Source organism: Stegostoma tigrinum, chromosome 22 (genome assembly GCF_030684315.1).
Source record: "Stegostoma tigrinum isolate sSteTig4 chromosome 22, sSteTig4.hap1, whole genome shotgun sequence".
In the NCBI taxonomy this organism is placed as follows: Eukaryota; Metazoa; Chordata; class Chondrichthyes; order Orectolobiformes; family Stegostomatidae; genus Stegostoma; species Stegostoma tigrinum.
This window is the reverse complement of record NC_081375.1, coordinates 26,499,535-26,516,565: the sequence shown is the minus strand read 5'-3', so window position 1 is coordinate 26,516,565 and position 17,031 is coordinate 26,499,535. Positions and strand designations below refer to the sequence as shown.

At 44.5% G+C, this 17,031-nt stretch overlaps 1 protein-coding gene across 1 annotated transcript in view; it reads right to left on the bottom strand.

The window, feature by feature from the left end:
- The window catches only part of ttyh2 (tweety family member 2), a 135,638-nt gene that overhangs the window by 56,957 nt on the left and 61,650 nt on the right, over nucleotides 1-17,031 (bottom strand). Inside the window, exon 4 of the mRNA XM_048555650.2 lies at nucleotides 10,548-10,768. Coding sequence (XP_048411607.2) covers nucleotides 10,548-10,768 — 221 coding nt within the window. The remainder of the gene's footprint in view (nucleotides 1-10,547; nucleotides 10,769-17,031) is intronic.

The window sequence follows — 17,031 nt, the reverse complement described above, 5'->3', positions numbered from 1 at the left end:
GAGTGAGCGGTTGGCCGTCCTGCAGCGGCTTCCACCCCTGCTGGCTACGTCCAGGCCGGTCATCCTAGGCGGAGACTTCAACTGCATCATCGATGCAGATGGAAGATCCGGCGTGGGGACAGCGGGTGGGGGGAGTCAACTGGACATCACGTCCAGATTCCTGATGGGCACGGTGAAGGACACCAAGCTGCTTGACGTCTTCAGCACCCCTGCAGACGGAGTGCAGCAGAGGTACACCTGGTCGCGGCCAGACGGGCCTATCCGCTCAAGGATAGACTTCCTGTTTGTGTCACGGACGTTCTCGGTCAGGTCCACCGGCGTCGAGCCGGTGGTCTTCTCTGACCACTGCCTCCTGCTGGCCGACTGTCACTTACAGGACGACCAGCCGGCCGGCAAGGGGACGTGGAAGCTCAACACGACTCTGTTGACCCCAGAGAACGTCGAGGACCTTAAGAGGGAGTACGCCGGTTGGAGAACCGTGAAACCCCTCTTTGAGTCTCCAGGCGACTGGCGGGAGACTGTGAAGGAGAACATCAAGAGGTCTTTGTCCTCAAGGGTGTTCAGAAGGCGAGAGAGAGGCGGGGAAAGCTGTCGCGACTCCAGAAAAGGGTGCAGAACCTGCTCCTTCTGCAGTTGATGGGGGTCGATGTCACGGAGGACCTCCGCGAGGTGAGGGGCCAGCAAGCCTCGCTCTTCACCGCGGAGGCCTCCCGGATAATCTTCCGGTCCAGGGTCCGCTCTGTGGAGCAGCACGAGACGTGCTCGCGTTTCTTCTTTCAGAAGGTGCACAAAGAGAGCTCTGTGCTTAGCCGGCTGAAGGAGGACGACGGCTCAGTGACCTCGTCTCGGCCTGACATTTTGAGGATCAGCAGATCCTTCTATGCCGGACTGTACGACACGAAGCCCACGGACAGCATGGCCTCCGAGTCGTTCCTGTCGTCTATCATGGAGGTCTTAGACGACAGCACGAGGGTGTGGCTGGACCGGCTGATATCCCTGGATGAGCTGACCAGAGCCCTCAAGTCCTTGGAGAGGAATAAGACTCCCAGGAGCAAGGGCTTACCGGTCGAGCTGTATTCCGCTCTGCGGGGCCTGTTCGGCCAGGACCTGCTGGAGGTGTACGATAGTGCACTTCGGGCAGGGGAATTGTGCAAGTCCATGAGGAAGGGCATCATCACCCTCATTTACAAGAGGAAGGGGGAGAGGGAAGAAATTAAGAATTGGCGTCCCATTTCACTATTGAACGTGGACTACAAAATCCTGGCCAAGGCCATAGCCAACCGGGTCAGGTCTGTCCTGGAGTCGGTGATTCACCCTGACCAAACCTGTGCTGTGCCGGGCAGGAAGATCGCTGAGAGCCTCGCGCTCATCAGGGATACGATCGCCTACATACAGGACAGGCGGGTGGATACCTGCCTCGTCAGCCTGGACCAGGAGAAGGCCTTCGACAGGGTCTCTCATGCTTACATGAGGGACGTCTTCTCCAAATTGGGGTTTGGGGAGGGCATCCGCAATTGGATCCGGCTGCTCTACGCCAACATCGTTAGCGCAGTCTCGATCAACGGGTGGGAATCAGACAGTTTTCCTGTTAGATCTGGAGTCAGGCAGGGCTGCCCGCTCTCTCCTGCCTTGTTCATGTGCTGCGTGGAGCCCTTCGCCGCCTCCATCAGGAAGGACGTGAGCCTGAAGGGCGTGACTATCCCAGGCAGCGGAGGCCTTCAGGTCAAGACCTCCCTGTACATGGACGATGTCGCTGTCTTCTGCACCGATCGTCGGTCGGTGAGTAGACTATTGGACATCTGCGGCCAGTTTGAACTGGCCTCGGGTGCCAAAGTCAATAGGGGTAACAGCGAGGTCATGTTCTTCGGGAACTGGGACGACCGCTCCTTCATCCCCTTCACCGTCAGGACAGACAACCTGAAGGTGCTGCGTGTTTCGTTTGGTGGAGCTGGGGCGTGCACTAAGACTTGGGGGGAGCGTATCACCAAATTGAAGCAGAAGCTGGGCAGGTGGACGCTCCGGTCCCTCTCCATTGCGGGTAAGAACCTGGTTGTCAGGTGCGAGGGGCTTTCGGTACTGTTGAATGTGGCACAGGCCTGGCCTATTCCCTGGACCTGCGCCGCTGCGGTCACCCGGGCCATCTTCCACTTCCTTTGGGGGTCGAGGATGGACCGGGTCCGCAGGGACACCATGTACAAAGACCTGGGAAATGGGGGAAAGGGCGTACTGAACGCCACCCTCGCCCTGACGGCTACTTTTGTGTGCGGCTGCATCAAGCTGTGCGTAGATCCTCAGCACGCAAACACCAAGTGTCACTACTTACTGAGGTTCTCCCTGGCTCCGGTGTTGCGAAGGATGGGCCTGGCCTCGTTGCCGCGGAACGCTCCAAGTAGTTGGTCCGTTCCGTACCACCTGTCCTTTGTGGAGAAATTTTTGAAAGGAAACACCTTTGACCACAAGGCCGTCAGGCAGTGGTCAGCACATAGTATCCTCGGGACCCTTTGGGAAAAGGAGAGGGTGGATCCCGTCGTGTGGTTCCCCACGCAGACTGCCAAAGTCGTTTGGCAGAATGCCTCATCGCCAGAACTTTCAAACAAGCACAAGGACATTGCTTGGCTGGCGGTGAGAGGGGCTCTGCCAGTGAGATCCTTTATGCATGCCCGGAATCTCTGCGCCACCGCACGCTGCCCTCGAGGTGGCTGCGGGGGGGACGAGACTGTCGATCACCTCCTTCTGGAGTGTGCCTATGCGCAGGAGGTCTGGAGGGGGATGCAGTGGTATTTGTCGAGGTCTGTCCCGAGCAGCTCCGTGACGCGGGACTCCGTGCTCTACGGGCTGTTTCCGGGGACGCACACCGAGACCAACATCAACTGCGCCTGGAGGACCATCAATGCGGTGAAAGACGCTCTTTGGTCTGCCCGCTGAAAGAACTGACCCCGACCGAGTGTTGCAGACTGGCGCACTCCAAGGTCCAGGACTACGTGCTGAGGGACGCGCTAAAGCTTGGGGCAGCCGCCGCCAAGGCATGGTGGGGAAAGACCACCGTATGAAACCCCTCATCCAGAATAGAAAAAAGAACCCTATCTAGTAACTGGGCCCAGCTGGCGCCTTCCCCAACTGGTCAGGGGGCCAACGGGGACTGTGCGGGGTGACGACTGCCGGGGTCTTTTCTTTGCTTTGTTTTTTTTTCCTTCTTTGTTTTTTTTCCTTTAGTTGCTGTATGTACCCCCGGGTAACCCGGAGCGGCTTGCTTGACTGGGTAGGTGCGTAACTATGTTTTATTTTTTGTACATCTTACGAATAAAGTATATTTTTTCAAATAAAAAAAAGTGACAAAATGTCTGAAAACTAACCTTCCAGCTCAGCGAGCAAACTCACATCCATACATGTATGTTCAAGACAGTCTAGTTGAACAGTTCCAAAAGAATACACTTTATGGAACTCCAACAGTATACAACACTACTTAAATATATGACTGAATGAATATTTCAGAAAGACCAACTCTGTAAACCTATGGAACTCTTCCCTGGGTTAGGACACTGCAAAGCAAGTCCTGCTATTCCTGGAACTGTTACAAACATTCAAGATTTTATAAAAGATCACAAAACTCCTCAATTTATCTTTCTTTTAGTGACATGTTGAAAATAGCACAGGCCAGGGTACTGTATTCAAGAAGACTTACTGTTTATTAGAAAAAATAGATTTTAATTTAGGTAAACAATTATGACCATCAGCACATAGTTCCCCCTACACACCCATACAGAAAGACACAAGAAAATGGTGTTATGGGCAGAGGATTAGGCTGGGAAGGCAGCTTGGTGGTCCCTGTCCACTGGGTTCACTAAAATAATCCTTTTGGTTTGTCAAGACTTGACATTTCCCAATCTTTCTTCTCCAGGTACTTCCTCTTGTTTGCAGGTGGTACACGGTGATTGGTTCACACATAAGCAATAAATCAAAGACTTCATAAGAGCCACAGTTTACAGCTACTGATGAGAGGAAATAAACTGCCTTGCTTCAGGCTTGAAGTGTTTCCTTTTACTGCACAGAGAAGGTCAGCACTTTCGTTTTCAGAGGTTCGATGGCTTCTGACCCAAACATTCACAGTCACAATCTCTTCACTGGCAGGCAGAAGGTCTTGGTCATCAACAAGGAATCATCATTTCCCACTCCAATCAGCTGTTTGTAGCCAAATCACCATTCATACGTGTCCATTGGCTCCAGCTTGTCTGCAACTAGACTTCCCCCAATTACTTGAACAAACAGCTATGTAAATAACACTTACAATGAGTACAAGATAGTTTACTTCTGAAAAATGTAGCAGCCCTTTCCATAATCCTTAGTTTTAAAACTGTCATTTTCCATTTCGAACAACCAGAAGAACTGCAGATGCTGTAAATTAGGAACAAAAATAAAGTTGCTGGAAAAGCTCAGCAGGTCTGGCAGCATCGGTGAAGGAGAAAACAGAGTTAACGTTTCAGGTCCAGTGGCCCTCCCTCAGAACTGAGGAAGGGTCACCGGACTCAAAACATTAACTCTGTTTTCTCCTTCACAGATGCTGTCAGACCTGCTGAGTTTTCCCTGCAACTTTGCTTTTGTTCTTTACCCATTTCTGTCCACAATCATATGCTGTAAAATGAAATATACAGACTTTACACATACGGAAAAAAGAGCAGGGGTGTGGGACGGATCAGTCAGCTCTTTTGAAGAATTGGTACAAATAAAATGGATTCATCATCTTTCTACATCCTGTAAAGTTCCATGCCTCTAAAAAGTCATGAAAAAGATGCTGTCCAACCTTTGGCCAATTTAGCTACAACAGTGAGAGGGGAACTGTAGACATATGCAATCATCACACTAGTCTCTCTCTCTCTCTCTCTCTTACATGTACATACACACTCTCTCCACAATGACCTCAGCGTGTACTGATGAAGGTTGCTCGAATTTGTGCATAATTGATTGAAGCATTTAATCAAAATTAATTTAAACCCCACAAGTTCTAGGAATAGGCTGTTAAAATCCCATTACTAAAGCTTGAGATAACAGGTTACTGGACAGAAAGCACACAAATGTCTGATTGTTTTACTCTGATGCATTGTCAGATGAATTGTTAGAGTCAAATTTCTTCAATATTACTCAGTAATGACAGAATTGTTGTTATACATCCTGAATCACAGTTATACATACTTCAGTGTTTAGACACACCAGACAAGGAAAGAAGTCCAAAGTTTCATGGCTTATCGATGTAGTCATTGTCAAACTGACTGGCATCTCATACCAACCAGAAAAGCACAAGTCAGCTTCTCCAAAATTACAGAGGGGTGTTTTTAGATGAATGAGAAACTAGAAACTCCTATTAAAATGTAACATCAGAAATGGAAAAAGGATACATCTTAAAATCCTACCCACCCTGGCCCAAAAATGACAAGATGATTTTTGAATGTGAAAAACACACAAAAAGGGCTATGCAGTAATTCAATACTGTGCAATAATCATTTTACCCCAATCTTTATTACTCATTTTTTTTCAGACTGCATCAAAAAATTTTAAACTGTGCTGACGAACTTTCTATTTGTATAGTGTTAATATTCCTCAGGTGGAAGGTCAATGATTAAGTAAATACTAGAAATACAATCCTGACTATAAAAGAACCTTTCAATATGAGCACACTGGGATTATCAGGATAATAAAAACCCTCATGGCGCACAGAAAATACAGCACATAAGGAAACCAAGATTCTACTGCAGCTAATAAAATGTGAGGCTGGATGAACACAGCAGGCCAAGCAGCATCTCAGGAGCACAAAAGCTGACGTTTCGGGCCTAGACCCTTCATCAGAGAGGGGGATGGGGGGAGGGAACTGGAATAAATAGGGAGAGAGGGGGAGGCGGACCGAAGATGGAGAGTAAAGAAGATAGGTGGAGAGGGTGTAGGTGGGGAGGTAGGGAGGGGATAGGTCAGTCCAGGGAAGACGGACAGGTCAAGGAGGTGGGATGAGGTTAGTAGGTAGCTGGGGGTGCGGCTTGGGGTGGGAGGAAACCCTTGGCTTGGGGAAACCAAGCGGAGGCTTGGGGACCGCTTTGCAGAACACCTCCGCTCAGTTCGCAACAAACAACTGCACCTCCCAGTCGCAAACCATTTCCACTCCCCCTCCCATTCTCTTGATGACATGTCCATCATGGGCCTCCTGCACTGCCACAATGATGCCACCCGAAGGTTGCAGGAACAGCAACTCATATTCCGCCTGGGAACCCTGCAGCCATATGGTATCAATGTGGACTTCACCAGTTTCAAAATCTCCCCTTCCCCCACTGCATCCCTCAACCAGCCCAGTTCATCCCCTCCCCCCACTGCACCACACAACCAGCCCAGCTCTTCCCCTCTACCCACTGCATCCCAAAACCAGTCCAACCTGTCTCTGCCTCCCTAACCGGTTCTTCCTCTCACCCATCCCTTCCTCCCACCCCAAGCCGCACCCCCAGCTACCTACTAACCTCATCCCACCTCCTTGACCTGTCCGTCTTCCCTGGACTGACCTATCCCCTCCCTACCTCCCCACCTACACCCTCTCCACCTATCTTCTTTACTCTCCATCTTCGGTCCGCCTCCCCCTCTCTCCCTATTTATTCCAGTTCCCTCCCCCCATCCCCCTCTCTGATGAAGGGTCTAGGCCCGAAACGTCAGCTTTTGTGCTCCTGAGATGCTGCTTGGCCTGCTGTGTTCATCCAGCCTCACATTTTATTATCTTGGAATCTCCAGCATCTGCAGTTCCCATTATCTCTTCTACTGCAGCTAACCCACTCTTCAAATGCTTTTCTTTTCCCCACAGGCATCATCATCCCAACTGTTTCCTGTTTTATCAGACTGTTGGGCCACAGTCGGCTGTAAACCACCATCAATTACTTCATGACTAATCAGCAATACATTAAAACAGCACTCAGATCTTAAGATTCTGTAATTTTATTCTCCGAATCCACCCTTTCTGGAAACCAGACCCACTGGCCTGCATGCAAAGGGATAGTTTCACATCTCTGGGGCCTGAGGTAATGTTGCAAAGCAGCCACTCAAGTGTAACTGAACAAATTTGACAAGCAGCAAAAATCCTCAGATTCATCCCAAAAGAGGCTCACGCTGTAGTCTTTCTAGTCATTTACTTATGTTGTTTGTGCATATTCAGTTCCCCTCTCATTGTCGCAACTACATGGGCCAGAAGTTGTGCAACATGCTGTTGTTCATGTAAATATAACTATTGTTCATGCTGCAGTTGAGTGCCAAGTACAGATTTTCATTAAATTTCATCTTGGTGTTAACTCTCCTCTACCCCAGCTTTTCGCAGGTTGCATCCAAATTGCCTATAAAATGTTTCTTCCGCTCTAATAATCCCATTGAGATTTGAACAAAATTGAAACTCCATCTGAACAAAAGTGCTGGGACCCACTGATGTTAGCTTGGCATGATTCCAACTAGAATACTAATTCATTGGATTTCTAATCAATCACTTGACAAGACATGAACACAAGGCAAGTAATGTTCTATGTTTGGAGAATGTGGCAGCACGTAAATATATATAATCAAGTGAAAATAATTTGATAGTCTCAACACCAGCATTACATCTCCTTGATAGCAAATTCACTATAAAATTACCACACTAACCTGCACCTAACCTTCAGGCCTATCTTCACAGCCAGCTTTCCAATAAGACAAATACAGCATTTTTCAACTTACATCATTCAAAGTGCCAAAGCTCATAAAACATGTCTATTGCTTCCAATAGCCAACAGGGAGAAGAGTAACTCGGTGACACAACATAAAAGCTCACATTTTGCATTCAAAGTAAATACAGAGTTTTTCCTGCTGATCTTGAAGATGCCTGCATGGATCAAGTGATGTGTGTTATTAATTTAGCCTTTCCTGACAGCATCAAATCTGGCAGGAGTTATGCAATATCTTGATGTGCAACAGTGATGTCAGTAGACAGGGAAGCTGACAATGATATTTACACACACAGCAAACCTGGAAGTTCAAAATGCTTAATGACCCCCACACTTATAATTTAAATTTTCAGATAGTGAAATAAATGATTGGATTAAGTCAGAAGCTAAAATAATCAAAGATGAGTGAACTCTTAAGATAAATACCTAATTAGTTTCTCAGGGTAGTCAGTGTAATTGTGAACTTGGAGGACTGTTAAACCCCAATGACACCTCATTCAACAAGATGCAATACTTCCAATGGCTTTCACAGAAAGAACTATGGTGCAAGACCAGACATTCTTTTTGATTCAGTTGATTTTCATAGATTGCATTGTGGATTGTCTCAACAGCACATCCTCTGGCAAAGCATAAAATTACTGACAGCTATGTTGGATGTCCCCCTTATTCTACTGACTGTGTTTTTATTATCAGCACAAAACCAATGCCAATCTCCTGCCTTCCCTTCATAGCTTGCTACCTTTATTCAGAATTGTTGGAAGGGAGACAAAGGAATAACATGATTATATCAGTTTGCTCAAGTGAAAGGTAAACAACAGCACTGCTTCTTTGTGTTAATTGGTCTGTTTGAGTGAGGTATCCTACGTAATTTAGAGAGATCAACTCCTCAAATCTACATCTACTCAACCCTACTTTTTTCTCAGGACAAGTATTTGCAACAACTAAATTCAAGCTTGGACAAAGTGACTTTAGCAAAACTGGCAGGTTTCTTTATAAAACTACAATCATGTCCATCAGTTTGTTAATAAATTCCACATACCCCAAAATAATTCACTGCAATGGCCAAAACCGCAGCTATATTGATCCAGTCAGAACATCTTCCTCTTTTACAGCTCAGCATATCACTCCATCCCTCCACATTCATGTCCAAGTTAATCATTAATACTGAAGATTTGTTTTATTGCCCTCTCACTCGCACATCATCAATAACAGAGGGTGGCAAATGTACTTGGAGATTATCTTGTAGTAGATTAATTTATGAAATAATCTCATGACCCTTGGGGTACAGGTTGACAATTGTTCATTGAGCTAACATTGGGAGAGTCTACTCCAGAAAAGATTCTGAAACAGCCCCTGGACTCAATGAGGATTCATCAGATATTTGTACACTGTGAATCATACAGACAGTAAATTAATCCCAAAATGATCCATTTTAGACAAGCACCTTGTTTTTCACACCTTCTAAAAACTGGCAAGGCATTTACTACCCCTGGTCGCACCACTCCCTATCATCCCAGGTGCCATCCTGTCTTCTCTCTGAAGACTGTGCTTTGTTCCCATCATTATCTAAACCCTATTGCTTTGTCTTTCTTAGATAACAAGGTGTAGAGTTGGATAAACACAGCAGGCCACGCAGCATCAGAGGAGCAAGAAAGCTGACGTTTATGTGATCATCTTCACATTCCATTTCCTAATAAGGCTTTAGGGTTAATGCTTGTTCAGTCACAATGCACCTTTACAGAATCTGTCTGTTTCTGCATCAGCATCTGAATATGTTTACGCGGTTTAAATAATTTTCTTTTTCACCTGGCGGCTTCTTTGAACAAGAATAAATGGAAAATGCATCTTAAATGATTATTCCTTGTGAAGTTAACTAAAACTCTCTACTGCACTCTAATTGACACTTCATGTGGATTTACACGTTAACGTCCAAATTTATCCCTAATACTAGACTGCCAATTTTAGCACAGAATACTAACTCAAGTTCTAGGATACATCCCAGTCCACTCAGATTCACTAAGATAGCACACCACTGGGTATGTGCTGAAGGACATTACAAGGTAACTTTATTCTATGACTTATGTTATGCCTTCATTCAGTGTTGCATGAGTGCAGCTCCCACAACACTCCAGAAATCCTGGTTGAACAGCTCACTTGATTGTCACCATATCCACAATTATTCACTCCCTCCACCATTGAAGAGTGTATACCAACAAGATGCACAGCAGAAATTCTATCAGGCTCCTTACACAGCACTTTCCAAACAGATTACCACAATCATCATGGGAATTACATTGGAACACCATCACTTGTGCGTTCATCTCCAAGCCACTCACCATCCTGATCTTGGAAATATATTTCCATTCCTTCATTGCTGCTTGGCAAAAATCCTGGAACTCCTTTCCTAAACATCAATGCAGGTGGACCAAAATCATTGGAGGGCAGCTCACCACCAACTTCTCAAAAGCAATTACAGGCAGATAATAAATACAGGGCAAGCCAGCTACACCGATATCCCATAGAGATTAATATATGAATTATACAAGCATTGTGAGCCTGACTGATGAGCTCATATTTGGTGCCACTGTAATCATTAGTACATTTAGAATTCTTCAGAAAGTGTTGCCAAACTGCAGAATCATACTGAATATTAGGCATTATGTTCTGAGTTTTGATAGCACAATCTGATTATATAGGTCTGATGATGCTGTCTGATGGGTGTGAGACAAAAGCCTTTGTTAGCATATCTTTTTTCACAATTCTTAAGTTCCATATTACCGAGCAACTATCAGTATATCGTGTCCACAAAAATATACAACTCATGAAGGTCCTTACCTGTAATATTCATAGTGGCTGATATTATCAGCTACTCCTGCCAAGTTCAGATTTAAATTATTCCAGTTTGGGAGACCAGACAGTTGTGAAACAATTGCATCAGCCATCTGCTGCATGAACTTCAGTGTCTGAATAAACTCCATTCTTTGAGCAAAGATCTCCTCAAGTCTTGCGATATGCTGCTTCAGATCAACTTTCATATCACTTGTTGTCCCAGACACCTGAACAAATAAAAAAAAAGTCATCCATAAGACCATAAAGCCATAAGATATAGAAGCAGAATTAGGCCATTCAGCCCATCAAGTCTGTTCCACTATTTGATCATGGCTGATATGGTTCTGAACACCATTTCCCTGAAATCTTTGACCTCCTTAGTAATCACAAATGTCTTTAACACACTCAATGACATGCCCCCCCGCCCAAGTCTTCAGTGAAAATATAGTTAGAAAACATTTATGAAGTTAATAACTTCAACTGAAATAAAATGCTGCAAACGTATTTTTCAACCTCATTGTTTCCAATAGATGATTCTTAAGTAGGTGTGGAAAGATTACAGGATAATGTCTTTTCACACTGTGAGCCTGTGGACAGATAGGATAAGGGTTTTTTTGAAGACAAACCTTAATCCCAATCAATTTAAAGCTTTCTCACCTCAGGCCTTCCCTGATTATAAATTAAAGGTATAACAAAACAGACTGCGAATCTTGAGGTGAAAGACGAAGGCTGAAATTGGTGGCCAATATATATTCAACTCTAATCTCAGAAACTCAAATGGCTTTCAAAAGAGGCCCAATTAAAATTCCTCTTGAAAAGAAACAATTCAGATGCATAATCATTATTTTTAATCAAGCTCAAAGAAAACGTTTAATCCATTGATGTTAACTTCATGTTTTTTTTGCTCCAACTGGTTCAAAAAGACCTGAGTTTATAGTGATCTTCTGCAACCACCGATACCAACCAAATAAAAGTTTGACTGTGTAGTCACCTGTAATACAAAATCAGAAATTGCTGGAAAAGTTCACCAGATCTGGCAGCATCTGCAGAGAGAAAGCAGAACCAACACCCCAGATCCAATGATCCTTATGATTTCCAGCATCTGCAGTTCTTTGGGTTTTTGTTTGTTCAATGTAAAATACATAATTTACTAAGTAAAAGGTGCACCAACCGATCTCTGATGAATTACATTTTTGTGTTTAAAAATATTAATGTCTTGAAAACATTCCACATCATAGAAGGGGAGGTGGTGGAGGTCTTTAAAAAAACATAAAGGTAGATAAATCACTGTGACCTGATCAATTGTATGCCAGGACATTGTGGGAAGCTAGGGAAGAAATTGTGTGGTGCTTAGCAGAGATATTTGTACCATCAACAGCTACAGGTGAGGTGCCGGAAGACTGGAAGGGGATTTATGTTGTGTCTTTATTTTAAAAAGGCTGTAAGGAGAAGCCTAGGAGCTATAGATTGGTGAGCCTGATATCAGTGGTCGTTAAGTTGTTGGAAGGGATTCTGAGATATAAGATTTACATGCATTTGGAGAGGTAAAGACTAATTGGGGACAGTCAGCATGGTTTTGTGCGTGAGAAATCATGTCTTACAAATTTGATTGAGTTTTCTGAGTGAGCGACTGAAAAAATAGACGATGGCAGAGCAGTAGATGTTTCATAGCCTTTGACAAGGTTCCGCGTGTTTTACTGATTAGCAAAGTTAGATCACATGGGATTCAGGTAAAGCTTGCTGATTGGATACAAAATTGGCTTGACAGTAGGAGACAGAGAGTGGTGATGGAGGGTTGTTTTTCAGACTGGAGGTCTGCGACCAGTGATGTTCTGCAGGGAACGGTGCTGGGCCCATTGTTGTTTGTAATTAATGTAAATGATTTGGATGAGAATTTAGGAGGCATGGTTAATAGGTTTGTGGATGATAACGAAATTTGTGGCTGAGTTGACAGTGAGGAAGGTTATCTAAGATTACAAATGGATTTTGCATTTTGATTGGAACCTCCTTCGAGCAGAAGATTTGAATGGAGCTGTTTTTGTAAGGTGTGTTCAGGAGGGTTTCCTAACGCAGTACGTTGACAGGCCGACGAGGGGAGAGGCCATTCTAGACTTGGTGCTCGGAAACGAGCCGGGGCAGGTATCAGATCTTGTGGTGGGACAGCATTTTGGTGATAGTGACCATAACTGCCTCACATTCTACATAGCTATGGAGAAAGAGAGGATTAGGCAAAATGGGAGGATATTTAATTGGGGAAGAGGAAACTATGATGCGATTAGACATGAGTTAGGAAGCATGGACTGGGAGCAGTTGTTCCATGGTAAGGGAACTATAGACATGTGGAGACTGTTTAAGGAACAGTTGTTGGGAGTGATGAGTAAATATGTCCCTCTGAGACAGTCAAGAAGGGGTAAGATTAAGGAACCTTGGATGACGAGAGCGGTGGAGCTTCTAGTGAAAAGGAAGAAGGTAGCTTACATAAGGTGGAGGAAGCTAGGGTCAAGTTCAGCTAGAGAGGATTACATGCAGGCAAGGAAGGAGCTCAAAAATGGTCTGAGGAGAGCCAGGAGGGGGCACGAGAAAGGCTTGGCAGAAGGAATCCGGGAAAACACAAAGGCATTTTACACTTACGTGAGGAATAAGAGAATGGTCAAAGAAAGAGTAGGGCCGATCAGGGATAGCATAGGGAACTTGTGTGTGGAGCCTGAGGAGGTAGGGGAAGCCCTAAGTGAGTTTTTTGCTTCTGTCTTTACGAAAGAAACCAACTTTGTAGTGAATGAAACCTTTGAAGAGCAGGTGTGCATGCTGGAATGGATAGAGATAGACGAAGCTGATGTGCTGAAAATTTTGTCAAACATTAAGATTGACAAGTCGCCAGGCCCGGATCAGATTTGTCCTCGGCTGCTTTGGGAAGCGAGAAATGCAATTGCTTCGCCACTTGCGAAGATCTTTGCATCCTCGCTCTCCACTGGAGTCGTACCTGAGGACTGGAGAGAGGCAAATGTAATTCCTCTCTTCAAGAAAGGAAATAGGGAAATCCCCGGCAATTATAGACCGGTAAGTCTCACGTCTGTCGTCTGCAAGGTGTTAGAAAGGATTCTGAGGGATAAGATTTATGACCATCTGGAAGAGCATGGCTTGATCAAATACAGTCAACACGGCTTTGTGAGGGGTAGGTCATGCCTTACAAACCTTATCGAGTTTTTTGAGGATGTGACTAGAAAGGTTGATGAGGGTCGAGCTGTGGATGTGGTGTATATGGACTTCAGTAAGGCATTTGATAAGGTTCCCCATGGTAGGCTCATTCAGAAGGTCAGGAGGAATGGGATACAGGGGAACTTAGCTGCTTGGATACAGAATTGGCTGGCCAACAGAAGACAGTGAGTGGTAGTAGAAGGAAAATATTCTGCCTGGAAGTCAGTGGTGAGTGGAGTTCCACAGGGCTCTGTCCTTGGGCCTCTACTGTTTGTAATTTTTATTAATGACTTGGACGAGGGAATTGAAGGATGGGTCAGCAAGTTTGCAGATGACACAAAGGTCGGAGGTGTCGTTGACAGTGTAGAGGGCTGTTGTAGGCTGCAGCGGGACATTGACAGGATGCAGAGATGGGCTGAGAGGTGGCAGATGGAGTTCAACCTGGATAAATGCGAGGTGATGCATTTTGGAAGGTAGAATTTGAAAGCTGAGTACAGGATTAAGGATAGGATTCTTGGCAGCGTGGAGGAACAGAGGGATCTTGGTGTGCAGATACATAGATCCCTTAAAATGGCCACCCAAGTGGACAGGGTTGTTAAGAAAGCATATGGTGTTTTGGCTTTCATTAACAGGGGGATTGAGTTTAAGAGTCGTGAGATCTTGTTGCAGCTCTATAAAACTTTGGTTAGACCGCACTTGGAATACTCCGTCCAGTTCTGGGCGCCCTATTATAGGAAAGATGTGGATGCTTTGGAGAGGGTTCAGAGGAGGTTTACCAGGATGCTGCCTGGACTGGAGGGCTTATCTTATGAAGAGAGGTTGACTGAGCTCGGTCTCTTTTCATTGGAGAAAAGGAGGAGGAGAGGGGACCTAATTGAGGTATACAAGATAATGAGAGGCATAGATAGAGTTGATAGCCAGAGACTATTTCCCAGGGCAGAAATGGCTAGCACGAGGGGTCATAGTTTTAAGCTGGTTGGTGGAAAGTATCGAGGGGATGTCAGAGGCAGGTTCTTTACGCAGAGAGTTGTGAGAGCATGGAATGCGTTGCCAGCAGCAGTTGTGGAAGCAAGGTCATTGGGGTCATTTAAGAGACTGCTGGACATGTATATGGTCACAGAAATTTGAGGGTGCATACATGAGGATCAATGGTCGGCACAACATTGTGGGCTGAAGGGCCTGTTCTGTGCTGTACTGTTCTATGTTCTATGTTCTATGTTCTATAAAATGAATAAGGGCAGGACTTATGCAGTTAATGGCAGGGCCTTGAGTAACATTGTCGAACAGAGAGACCTAGGGGTTCAGGTAGGTGGCTCTTTGAAAGCTGTGTCACAGGTAGACAGGAGTTGGGTTCAGGTTGATAGCTCTTTGAAAGTTTCATCACAGGATGGTTAAGGCGGCATTCGGCATACTTGCCTTCATTGGTCAGACCACTCAGTAAGGCAGTTTGGAGGTCATGTTGAGGTTGTACACAACTTTAGCGAGACCACTTTTGGAATACTGTGTACAGTTCTGGTCGCCTTGCTATAGGAGAGATATTATTATTATTTGAGAGAGGGTTCAGAAAACATTTACCAAGATGTTGCTGGGACTGGAGATTTGGAATTATAAAGAAAAGTTGGCTGGGACGTGACTTTTTTCATTGAAGCTTAGGAGGTTGAGGGGTGACCTTAGAGAGGGTTATAAAATCACAAGTGGCATAGATAAGGTGAATAACAACAGTCTTTCCTCTAGGATGGAGAATTCAAAACTAGGGAGCATTTTTTAAGGTGAGAGGAGAAAGGTTAAAACGGACCTGAGGGACAACTTTTTCACATGGTGGGTGGTTTGTAGGAGGAATGAACTGTTAGAGCAAGTGGTAGATGTAGGTGCAGTTAAAACATTTAAAAGACATTTTGACAGATACATGAATAGGAAAGGTTTAGAGGAATATGGGCGAAGCACAGGCACGTGGGCCTAGTTCTGTTTGAGAAACTTGGATCAGCGTGGACGAGTTGGACCGAAGGGTCAGTTTCCATGCTATATGACTCTATGAGCTCACTTAACCATTTTACGACAATGGGAACTACAGAAAATGAACTGGCAAGTTTAAAATATGTCCTGGACCAATACCACAATCTGTTTACAGGCTGACAAAGGGCAGAGATGCTTCTAGGTCTGGGTGTGGGTCATGAAGTAACTTAAATGTTAGAGCCAAATGTTGAAGATCACAGAGAGAAGTAGCCATAATTTAAGGTTTAAAGATACAACTAGAAAGCAAAAATGTCAGCGCAGAAGCTGTACTGCATTGGACTGAAGCTATCTAAAAAACACGTAAAGTGAACTAGTTGATTTGTAGTGAGGTGGAAAAGGAAATTCGCACAGTAATTCAGAGAATCAGTGGAATTGCTTTTAGAGGAGATACTCCAAAGATACAGAACACGTGCATACCATTTAAAAACTGCAAATAGCCTTTAGGAGGCCAGAGATACTGAGGATGCAAACCAATTAAAAATATTTGTGAGAACAATATGGAAAAAACAAAATGAAATTATGACAAATTAAGAGTTTAGAGCAGGATAATATATTGAAACAGAGAGATAGTCAGACAAAAACACCTATGTAATTTTTCAAGGATATTAAATGAGACATGTTAGAAAGGTGATTGGGAATCTGAAAAAGCGAAGATTGCAAATTTGAACATGGTAATCAAAAAAAAAGTCAAACAATTTGCATTAGAAGAAAGGAATCAAATCCAGAAAGGTTGAAGAACAAGGAATGTGATTACAGAAAGATTTTCAAAGTGTATGTATAAATTAGAAAGATAAAAAGAAAGGTAAAGCACCTAAAGAATTCATACTAGAATCCAGAGGGAGGTTAGGTATGAAATTATCAAGATTATAGAAATTATTTTTCAGGACTTTTCTAATGTAGTTGTCTACAGGCTAACTACATATTGGCCAATGCAGTACCTGACAATTAGCTCAGTTGGCTGGATGGGTGGTTTGCAATGCACAATGAAGCCAACAGCATGGATTCAGTTGCTGCACTGATTGAGGTTACCTTGAGGGATTCACCTTCTCAACCTTTCCCCTTGACCGAGGTGTGGTGACCTTCAGATTATATCATCATCAATCATCTCTCTAATGAGAAAGCAGCTCTATGGTGACTTGTGCATTTTTTCCAAACAAAAATCAAATTAATCCAGATAATTGAAGGTTAATATAGTAAATATCTTAAGTGAAAATATCAGCACAGTTATCTGTAAGCCTGAAACTGCTGCATATTGAGTAGCAAGAAAAGGTTAGCATTAGAT